Source organism: Monopterus albus, unplaced genomic scaffold (genome assembly GCF_001952655.1).
Source record: "Monopterus albus unplaced genomic scaffold, M_albus_1.0 scaffold52.1, whole genome shotgun sequence".
NCBI lineage: Eukaryota > Metazoa > Chordata > Actinopteri > Synbranchiformes > Synbranchidae > Monopterus > Monopterus albus.
The window spans coordinates 3,790,256-3,801,396 of NW_018127932.1; the positions used below are offsets into that span (position 1 = coordinate 3,790,256).

The window sequence follows — 11,141 nt, forward strand, 5'->3', positions numbered from 1 at the left end:
GGTCTGGTCACTAGTCGATCATACCTCAGGAACGCGATGTCTCCCCTCGCCCTGGCCTCCTTTAACTTCGGCATCAATTCCCTTCTTTTCATCCTCACATACTCGGTGTAATCTTCATTTATGTAAATGTTAGATCCTTTGAGCTTCTTCGCTTGTTGCAATATTTGTGCCTTGTCTTTCTCTTTCATCAACTTCACCAATACCGCCCTCGGACCACGATCAGAAGGTTTCCCAACTCTGTGAGCCAGATGCTCCATTCTATCCGTTATAGTCATTAGACTCTCACACGTTCTGTAGACCTCCTCCTTCTCTTCCTTATTTGTATTTTCTGTTCACCCATGGCCGCCTTTATCACATCCACCTCTCGCTGGGTAAACTGCAAACTCGTTTTTATCTCCTGTATTTCTCTGGTCATTTCGTCTTATCTCTTGTTGTTTGTCTCCATAAATAGTTGCTTAAAGCCTTTGAAGCACTCCTGCTGTTGGTTTAGCATCGCAATGAACATCTGTTTCTCATGATCCACGATATCTTTAACTTGCACCGCTCTATGACACATTTCTTCTGCCTCCATATCCTCCGTCACTTCTGATTTATTAGCTCTTTTCCCTCTTTGAGGCATTTTAGCAGTTGTAAAGTATGCTCAAAGACTTGAAAAATAAAATATAGAACAGACAAGAGGAACAGTAAAGACGTCTACTCTCGCTTGCAAACCCGGAAGTTACATTACTACAATGGAGAGAAGAACAATGCCTCAAGTCTCCCTTCTGAAAGTCTTCCTTCCTTCCAGTTGAACAGTGCCTGTAGCACAAGTAAATACGCATTAGCTATAGCTTCAGGCCCCGTCCACACGGCAACGCATACTTTTGTTAAAACGCAGACTTCAGTATGAGTTTTGGCGGGAAACGCTTTAAAACGTTTTAGCTGGCATTTTCAAAACTCTCTAAGGGACCCGTTCTCAAAAGACTCCGTTTTTATGATACGGGGGCGTTTTGGGCCGTCATCACGGATACAATCGAGAAAGTATGTGTTTTAATGAAAGTATACGTTTTAATGAAAGTCTGCGTTTTCGTGTACTGAAGACAGAAAAATACAAAAATGGATGAATGGACACTGGATAAATTACATTACCTTAGTGTGGTTGAGTTCCAGGTGGAGCATGCCAACTAGTCAAACTGCCAGCATAGTCACGTTGTCAAGCAAGATGTTGAAGGATAGCAACAGGTTCTCTAAGTGAATCGACATGTGTCTTTCCTAAGCTTGACAGAAAATACTGTTTTATACTGTTAAATTACAGTTCTCTGCTGTTAATTGTTAATCTACTGAATTACCTGTTAATTTACATGTGAGGGATGGTTATTTTACAGTATTTTACAGTTATTAATAAATACAGCATGATACTGTTTTAAATCCACCGTATATTTACAGCAATTTGTTACAGTGAAACTCGGAAGGATATTTTTCTGAAGCACTGTGCCGGAGCTTACATCAAATCAGGAAAAACCACGTGACTGATGACGATCGAACCACTTTTGCTTCATTCAGATTGAATCAGCTGACTGGTTTGGTTCGACAGGCGGAGCTTTGAAACATCGGAGCGACACAAATGTATTTAAGATGGATGAAACAGTGCCCTGTCCTACGTCTTGTCAACACATTTTGGATTGACTCACTATTATATTATATTGTCAGAACATTAATTACATCCACAGCCTCACTGAACCCTGTACATATTTACTGTGTGTAATTTGGGATGAATAATTATAAATCCATTTCATATTCTTAAAGAGTTCTTGGGGAAGGAGGATTACTCAACATTTCATTTCAGATACTTTATAAGGCAAGGAAGAAAAACAGACACGTAAAATGAAGTTAGATTTCAGCTTTATTTAGGTAATTTCCACATTACAACAAAACTCATCATTAAAACAAAACTCATGCACACGCAAGGCGCATCAGTGTCACCTCTGAAAGGCTGCACAACAACCACTGCGCCAGCAGGTGTCACCCACGTGCTCAATGAATGAAGCTTCCAGTAGTGAACCAATTTTCAATACAATGGTCCAAAAGGGTTCAAAGCTCCATGGGGCCTCGTATGGCCATCACTAGCAGTGGCTATCACCCCTTGGCTGCACGTCACCCTAGCACAACATGTGCGATGGACGCCAACTTCTACTGGATCACGCTGGCATTAATTATCGCCCCTAGAGAGCAGGTGGTAATCCCCTGAACAACAGTCTTACAGAGAAAGCAGGACACATATCAATGGAGGAAGATCCACTTCAAGATAGTTACAGCAGCGATCAGCACAGCACTTGCTTGTCCCAACAGCATCTCCCCAGGTGTTTTTTATATCCATGATCATTCCGACAAATTACTCACCAGGCGGTGTAGGCGTGCAACCCGCCGGTTACATGTTCACTGGTGGAAAATCTCCACACAAAAACTTAAACATAAGAAAGTGTTAAGCTGTTTGTGCTGCTGTTAAATGAGCAGCACAGCAGCTTTGCAATGGCATGCCTCCATTAATTCTACAGTACATTCACAAGAACTTTACTAGAAGCAGACCTCAGGTCTTTTGATTTTAGTTTAGTTTTTTGTTTAAATATGTTAATCTTTTTTAAATGATTTTCAGCTTCAGTTCTATGTTGTCAAATTCATACCATTCAAAATGAAGAAATAATATTGAAAACAACAGAACAAACCTGGTCATAAATATTTAAAGTCAGTCAGAATCTAAATTTTACACCACTCACAACTTTAACAAAAAATACAAGTGAGACATTTACAAGTCAGTTGAATGTCAGGCAAAATAAAACAATCAAACTTCCAGGTAGGAAATATCTTACCTGCACTCGAGCAGACTTAGTCTATACAGCAATAAAAGTGGACTAAAATACAATTCAGTTGGTGGTTCTGTTTACAACAAGCTGAATACATCTTCAGATTCCTGTAACATGCACATCAGGTTTCTATATACACATGAACTCTAAGCTGACATCCTCAACTGACCTACAGTAATAGGATGGACATTAGGGTCATTTTCTATTCACTCCAAACGCTAATGGAAAGTGCATGATATAGTATGTGTTCGCAGTTAGTCCTCTACACAGTGGGCATTAAAGTTTTGTCAAAGTCTCTTGTTCGTTTGTTTTTCAGTTTTAACACCTCAGAAAATTCTCTAACCTGAACTTTGGATCAAGCTGCCAATAAAAGACAAAACAAAACACTAATTAATACTGCTGTGGCTCTTGCATAAGGTTCATATAATGAGCCCATCAGAGTGATGGGAGCAATGAAACTAGAAAAATAATGAAAACAACAAAAGTTGTTTGTTCCTGCATTCGTGATGGCCGGATTTGCAGTTTACTGTCATCTCTTCAGTTTCATTAAACACAAACATTTGAGTGAGAGCATTTTACCCCATTTAAAAATCAAATCAAACCGTGTCTGTTTGTGAGAGACAGAGACAGGAAGAGAAAAAATACAACCTGAACCAGTCCACTGGTGGAAACTCTTCTTGCAAGTCTCCAAGTGTGATGTCTATTCTGACAATACACATGCGGCTTTATGGGCCAGGTCTCTACAGCATGTTGAGTTCAATGAGCCTCCCAGCAAAGACGGCAATCGTCCCGATGATGCACACTGCCATAAACACACAGAGGAGGATGTGGTCCAAAACCATGGCAACAAACTTCCACTCCTCTGCTGCCTGGAACGAGACAGGATGAGTGAGAGAGAGAGTCACCTCTGGGGGAGTCTGATATTGTACTGACTGAGATTCTCTGATGGCTGTGTAGTTTGGGTTTATTTTTTCGCAGTGATGAGTTTTTCTGAAGTAACTGCTTTATGTTTACTTAGCTTTAAGTTTTCCTTCTAGATACACCAGAGATTGAGCAATATTGTAAATCAAGAAAAAAACAAAGTATTTTGGGAAATCGATCTCCCTGGTGATAATCACTTTTGAAAGAAGCTACTTTTTTACTGCTAACATTTGTCACTGCATCACTGGTTTTAGCTTTTTGTAAGCAGGAGGTCTAAATAAACCTGACAGATTTAAATGAGATTTGATGGGAAGATAAGACATGGTCAATTTACTATTTTGACTGTAGGTGTAGATTTAGGAAAGTTTAAACATTGTTATTAGAGGATTGTGCAGAACTGCTAGTTTGTCTTTTTTTTAAAAATATGTTTATGGCTGAAAAGCTGCATCTCAGGCAGTTTCCAATCATATTTGAGAAATAGGGTTTTTAAACCTGTACAGACACATACATCTGTATCCACCGTCTTACATTGTTAGATTCCTCGTCTGACTTCATGGTCTCAGCGATGTACTTAACCCCTTCAATGGCGCTGCGAACATCAGGGTTTTTAACAATGGGAGACTGGTAGGTGACACTGGTTGGGGTGGGGTTACCTGCAAAGGACAGAGCGAGGACAGGGTGTAGTTGTGCGGACACATGAAGATACTGCATCCTGGGCAATTTGACAGTGCACTGTCTTCCCTAATGATTCTCCTGTTGCTGACTTATTTCATGTATTCTGCTTTCTGAAAGTCCTGTGATGAAACATTTTTCACCTTTTAATCACAAAGTAAATTGCTAAGGTTTTAATGAATGTTTTTGAGGCATTCTCTAACACACATTCTCAATAGTTACACCTACTGTGCATAACAAAGCATACATGCAGTATAATAATCTGGCTTTCTCTCCAGAATGGTTTATGGGCTGTCATTTAGCTGTGGCCTTGCCTGAGATGTCCGAGATGTCCATGTCAGTAGGGAACAACCTCTTCTGCCGGATCTCCTGACTGGGACGCTTCATTGTTGAGAAGAACATCATGTTGGGAATGGTTTCAATGAAGACCTGAGAGGCAGATGCAGCATTTTCAGTCAGTGAACAACAATGGCACATCTTACATGCTTACAGGTAGATGACAGAACCAAATGAAGAACCTTGCGGATCCACGCGGGCATGGTGTGTGTGCTGGGCGAGCGGTGATGTGTATTGATGACGATGACAGTGATGATGATAGAGGCGATGACAAACACCATTGTGAACAGCATGTATTTCCCTATGAGAGGAACAGCACTGGAGGTGGAGGGGATCAGCTCCACAATAACCAGCAGGAAGACAGTCAGAGAAAGCAGGACAGAGATGGAGAGAGTCATCTTTTCACCTGGAGAGAGGCAGAAACAATGAGACATTCAGGCTTCTTGTATACTTCTGGTATGATAATAAAATGCTAAGCTGTGTGAGGAACCAAGACACAGTTTAAAATGTGTTTTGTTTTGAGCTGTTACCTAAAATATAAATGAAAGCCTCATCTGAATGTTTCTTCTACCCTCTAGTGTTACTGACTCCCACCTGAGAATGGGAATAAGCAAATTAATGAAATATTCTAGTTTTTGAGTCTAAATGAAATCCACTGAGAAATGTGACCGACACCTGGTGGATCTAGTGGCTGTTTCACATATGAAAGCAGTCCAGAAAGCTGTTCCACTGTAAGTGCTTTTTCACAGTTTCCACAGTCACTATACATATCTGATATGTAAAACATGTCAGCAAGTACATTTGACATGGGTTAATAGGGGTGTAGTCATACCTTCTTTGCTTTTGGTCAAGTTTTAATGCATGCCAAGACCCACCCGGATCTACGCACCAGAGTCAGTAGGCAGGTAGAAGACTAGCCCGGTGAGAAAAGAGAACAGCATGCAGGGAATGATGACATTGACAATGAAGTAGAGAGGCAGCCGCAGCATCAGGAAATGGTAAGTGATATCCAGGTATGGTGTGTCAGGACAGCAGTTGTAGCGAACCCAGTGTTTCCAGCTCCTGTAGTCCTTTATCACCCATTCACCCGACTCCATGAAGATACTGAGGTCTGGTCGATCGTGGTCCTAAAAGACGAGGAGAAGGAAATAATGTAGCACAATAGAAAAGAGTATTACAAAAGGGATTAAAGGTGAGGGTATCTGAAGGTTACATGTTTTATGCAAACTCTGGTGCTTTCACAATCTACTTCTGTTTATCATTAGCTTTCATACTAATATGGCAGTATAACCATGTGAATGTAGACATTATACTCACTGGTGTGATGTCAACCACTGTTCCATCATACGTCCAGGTTCCTAGTTTCATGCTACAGTTCTGCAGGTCAAATGGGAAATGGAGGACAATAATCTCACAGTAGCTCTTAAAGATGGCGGGAGGAGTCCATGTTATCTTCCCGTCGTGCTCCAGCAGGACTTTAGTTTCATGGATGATGGCAAAATCACCATCGGCACTGAAGAGGAAGGCAGCCAAGTCAGAGAAGAGGAAGAATGTGAGAGGATGAGATGTATCGAGATGTTTGATGTTAAGAGTGCTAAACATATGTGTGTGTTTGAGTACTGAATACATCAAAGATACAGAGAATGTGTATTTACTTGTTATATAACACCAGGTCAGGTTTCCATATGTCACTTGAAGGGATTCTGATCTTCCTGATGCCACCATAGTCATCTGGATTCCAATTCAGGTTCACATCCAGCCATTGCTGGGGTAAGAATTGAAAATCTTTAGATTATTTGGCCTACTAATATATTGATAAAGGGGTTTTATTCCCATCTGAGAGTTAAACACAAGTAGCCAAGTACAAATCATTGTAGACCAACTAAAAATCTTGTTACTTCAATTAATTCCATATTTACATTTCAAGAAAACTATGCTGGATGTTAAAACTGCAAAAATCACAAACCTATGCTAATTACTTTGCAAATATTCACCAGATAAATTCAGCATTTAAATATAATATGATAGGTGTAACATAGCATTTGCTGCTACTAAGTATATACATTTTACACCAAACTAAAACAGCATTAATTTCTTAGGTTAAGTAACATGATCAGACACAAAAGTATTGACTATTAGGAACAAAACAAAGCATTGATTTCATCTCTAAAATAATTACAGTGACCTAGAATGACCAGTTATGGTGATTTCTAAACAAATGGATAGCATAAGTTAATGTATACATCACTGTAGTATTGCTACCGTTACTTGAACAAAATATCACAGTACTTCTTCCATTGTGGCTCATACCTGCTTGACACGGACATTAGTAGTCACAATCTGGTTAACTTCATCCTGACAAAGAAAAAGACAATCAGAAGGTGGTTTTGATACTATTGTGCATGTAACCATTTACCTTGTTTTTATTATTATTAAACTTTATTTATTGATATAGCTTCACTGACATCACAATCTTTTTTAAGAGACACTTGAGAACAAGAAACATTCATCGTCATAAAACTTGTTCATAAAACACAACCAGCAATAAAAAATGACAAATATCCAGAGACACAAATTAGTAGCCAAATGAATCATATAACACTTTGCATAATAATTCTTTAAAATTGCCAAGAGAAACCAAAGAAGCTAACATAAGGGGAGATCCACTTCATTACACTGAAAGATGCCTAAAAGCATTATCGCCAAGGTTAGTAATATGTATATATGGGACATTTAAGAATAAGTACTGACCATACTACTGCTTCTATGATTTTGAATTGACAGATAATCTTTAATCCTGTAAAGACAACCATGAATTTATGAAGGGGTTGTTATTATGTCCAGGATCTTCTGTTCTTTATAAGATCCACAGGCTCTGAAGAAAAAAATTCTTCCATTCAGAGATTATATAAATCGCACACATCCATCATTGAAATTTACTTTGAAATATAGTAAAGTACTTTTTCTGGACCTACTAATATCAGTGGATGAAAATAGGTTTATTGAAAAGATACAGACAGAGATACCATCCTAAAAAAAAAGATCTCCAATATCTCTTATGGACAGTTTGTTAGGTTGAAACGTACCCCATTAGGAGGCTAAGGGGCTCTGATGACAAAACTCTTGATAAAGCAATGAATAAAGGTAGTAGGTTAAAAGAGAGCAGTTACTGAAGACGCCACAGTGTCAAAGTTGTAGCTGGTGAACTTGTGTAGGTCTCCAATCAAAAAATAATAGGACCTGTATCTAGACAGCCCTGGTGTGCTTTGGAGTTCTGTATTTTTGTGGTGGTTGGTGTCTGTGGTTATCCAGGTGTTCTGGAACAAACAAGCGCTGGGCAAAACTATGGAGGCGATTTCCACAGTAGTCCGAGGTGCTGTTGTTACGACCACAGCCCCTGAAGAAGGGGAATAACTTGAGCCAAAGAAACAACAGCGGTCGTTCACGTCTCAAGCCAGTGGTTTAATGACTGGAGACAGGACCCAAGGTCCCTCTAGTGTCCACTCGAATGGATGTGCTTTCTCTACCGGATGTGCTTTCGAAAATAAAATCCTTTCGCAATATAAAGAAGTGATGCATTGCAATCATGTAACAACACATCAAAACCACCTCACTCTTAAAATGAATAATCATTTAACCATCAACAGGGTTGTCGAACAAAATGCATTTCTAAACTGTAGTGTTTTCTCATCACCGTTACACGGTGAGAGAACACACCTGTGCCATCACCAGTTGTCGGTTAACCAAACCTGAGTTCGTAGCTTATTGCAGTCAGTAGTTCACGGTGTAACAACACAAAGGACACTATGTCAACTGGATGTCCCAGCGGTAAGTAAGAGGTAGCTGTGCCAAACAGGGTTATATGTTTGTTTATAGGCCCTCGCCTGTAATTTACATTTGTAATGGAAGTTGCTCTCATTCGCTAAGACCTTAAATTGGAAGCACCTGTATGAACTGCTGATGACGTAATTGTGTGGTTATTATCAGGTGTGACGTGAGCGTTTTTTTTTTTAAATAAAACAAACTATATTTGAATCTTAAACTTTTGACTTGGCCTCAGTTGGGGTCGAAACGTCGGCATTATTAATAGACTGAAGTGTGTAGGCCTGCGGTCATTCGTCCGAATTTTGGTTCAGTTTGTCATGAGCAGCACCTGTTTTTACTCAACAGCCACAAGCTGATTGCCTCCACATGCATCGCCCAGTTTGTCTCTGCATGCAGCTGCTTTTATCGGAATCAAGCCTTTGGCTAAAGTGAACTTGAAGGAGGCTGTAAGGGAATGAACATGAGCTAAACCATAGCAGTCATTCTTCAGTGGTAGATGCTGGATGTAGCCACTACATACAGAAGTTACCTGTGATAAAGGTAGACTCCGCTGCAATGTTTTAATTATGAACTGCGTAGATTTAATTGTCAAAACCCATTTAGGTTCAGAAGCTAAATATTTAGCCATGTTTAAAGTAGCCTTACATTTATTCACAAAAAGGCCTGTTTCTTTTTACCAGTTGAAGTAACTGTAAGGATCCAGGAGGAAAATGCTGTGTTCTCATTGCCAATAAGTAATTAAAGCTAAATGAAAGTGGATTTCCATCTTGCTTTGTTTCACTCTTGTGGGTTATATCTTTAAAGATTGAGTCATCCACTACCTTTGTACTGTAAAGGGCCGGTATAATTAGTAAAATGCAGTTTTCTCCTGACCAGAAAGTGATTACAGCTAACATTTTGTTACTGTTAGTGGTTTTCTGCCTTTGATTACTTTTTTCTGTCTCATGGGTTATATTTTAATGGTCCATCCAGAACTTTTGTACCAGTTTAAGTACTCTCCAAAGGGCCAGTACAGCCAGTACAATGCAGGTTATCCTTTCTAGAAAGTGATTAACTCTAATATATACAGAAAGTGGATTTCTGCATCAGGTCACATTTTTCACTGCAAAGGTACAGGATGGCCGATCTTCAAATATCACCCATAAGAGTAAAACTTAATCAGAGGAAACCACTTTTAAGTACTGTATACAAATGATTGTAAGTTTCAAGTCAAGTAAATTTGTACAGCCTTATCAGAAATGTACTTCAAGGGGTTTTGAAGTCCGTACAGCATACGACACCTTTTTGTCTTTAAATGTTAATGCTAACGTGAATGTTTGGATTTGGCAGCATGAGTATGTTTCTCTCTCAGTACTGCTAACACTGGTATTTGTTTGTTGTCCACTAGCAGCAGCCTGTGGGAAGCTGGATGCTGTGATATGAATTTTCAGTGGAGTTACCAAGCTTCTTTGATGGATTTGTCAAGAACTTGGGTCATCCCTGGTCAACATCTTTACACAGTGATGGAGCTAAAGGCGCAGAAGGAGACCTACAGCAGTAAGGACAACTGATTTTTATCTACATTTTGCTGGTTGTGTGGCTGCCGTGCCATCATTGGACTGGTATTTGTGTTGTGACCCTGGTTGCCTGGTATGGGTGGCATACCCTGCAAAGGAAAACATGGCCACCGAGCCAATTAATTCAGTTTGTCATGACAGGGACTTATTGTTTGGGTCACTGTCACCTTGTGTCATTGTGTTGTCATTAACGGAGTGTGGCTTGGTTTTATGTGAGAAGTGACCTTAGTTTTTACAGTGTGCTTAGCATTAGTTTGTCTGCCAGATTTCATTGCACAGTGGAGAGTAAATGCTTGTGACTTTGTGATTCTGTGTGACAGATTTGTGGAGTTTACTTTGGTTTCTTGACTTCATTTCAGATTAGGTAACTGGAAAGAAATGCTAGAGGTGTTAAAGGTATTTTCAATTGTTAGTGCACATCTCTTGGCTGCTGCATGTGTTTCCTTTTGACCCCTTGACAAGGTTTTAAGGCCCGCCAGTGTCATAGCCCCTTATCTGTGAGCCATCAGTTGCTATGACTTTTCTCTCCTCAGAGCAGAGGCGACCTTTTCAGGTCATTTTTATTTGACATTGTTGGGTTGCTTGAGTTCTGTGGCTGTTGTGACACCCTGTGTGTTATGTGTAGGGTCCCTGCAAAGGAATACATGGAAACTGAGCTTATTAAATTAGGGCATAATGGCCTGTTGTCGTTTAGGTCACTGTCACGTGTTTGATAATGGCTGGAGTCATGTAATAGAGCCTTGATCTCTTCCGTGTGCTAAAATGCATGGTTCTGTTAGGGTGATTTTTAATTTTAAATAGATATGAATAGGATTAGGTAAGGTTTTTATTTTATTTGGTCCTTTGGCATCATTTTGGCTGCCATACCATCACATGGTGTTGATACATGTGATTTCCCATCTCTATGTGACAAATTCATAGAGTTAAACCTTGTTGCTTGAGCTTATTTCTTATTAGGTTATTGGAAAGAAATAATGGGGTATATTTTTAG

The 11,141-nt window shown here is 39.6% G+C and overlaps 1 protein-coding gene and 2 long non-coding RNA genes across 4 annotated transcripts in view; 2 read left to right on the forward strand and 1 right to left on the reverse strand.

Annotated features, from left to right (window-relative positions):
• Positions 1–2,699: 2,699 nt before the first annotated feature.
• chrna1 (cholinergic receptor, nicotinic, alpha 1 (muscle)) lies at positions 2,700–8,669 on the reverse strand. Its single transcript, XM_020601562.1, has 9 exons — positions 8,487–8,669; positions 7,080–7,124; positions 6,425–6,534; positions 6,087–6,282; positions 5,659–5,896; positions 4,952–5,175; positions 4,748–4,862; positions 4,290–4,414; positions 2,700–3,709 (listed from the first exon to the last, which is right to left on the reverse strand). Exons 1-9 carry the CDS (start codon positions 8,493–8,495, stop codon positions 3,581–3,583), a joined length of 1,191 nt encoding a protein of 396 aa, XP_020457218.1. The 5' UTR covers positions 8,496–8,669; the 3' UTR covers positions 2,700–3,580.
• LOC109961036 (uncharacterized) lies at positions 5,089–5,705 on the forward strand. The gene is made up of 3 exons (XR_002275085.1): positions 5,089–5,225; positions 5,348–5,500; positions 5,622–5,705. It is a non-coding gene; the product is annotated as an uncharacterized LOC109961036 (long non-coding RNA).
• A 137-nt stretch (positions 8,670–8,806) lies between the features above and the next one.
• Positions 8,807–11,141, forward strand: part of LOC109961035 (uncharacterized) — a 25,742-nt gene continuing 23,407 nt past the window's right edge. The window contains exons 1-2 of one of the 2 annotated variants that reach the window (XR_002275084.1): positions 8,807–9,134; positions 9,982–10,130. This is a non-coding gene — a long non-coding RNA (uncharacterized LOC109961035). The remainder of the gene's footprint in view (positions 9,135–9,981; positions 10,131–11,141) is intronic. The other variant, XR_002275083.1, reaches the window with a different exon arrangement.

What these genes read in the sequence shown, in the direction of transcription:
- chrna1 (XM_020601562.1), bottom strand. An exon ending in GACCTGGTGTTATATAACAA is followed by an intron (nt 6,283 to 6,424) that starts GTAAATACACAT and finishes CTTCCTCTTCAG; the next exon opens with TGCCGATGGTGATTTTGCCA. An exon ending in CAGTGGTTGACATCACACCA is followed by an intron (nt 5,897 to 6,086) that starts GTGAGTATAATG and finishes CTCGTCTTTTAG; the next exon opens with GACCACGATCGACCAGACCT.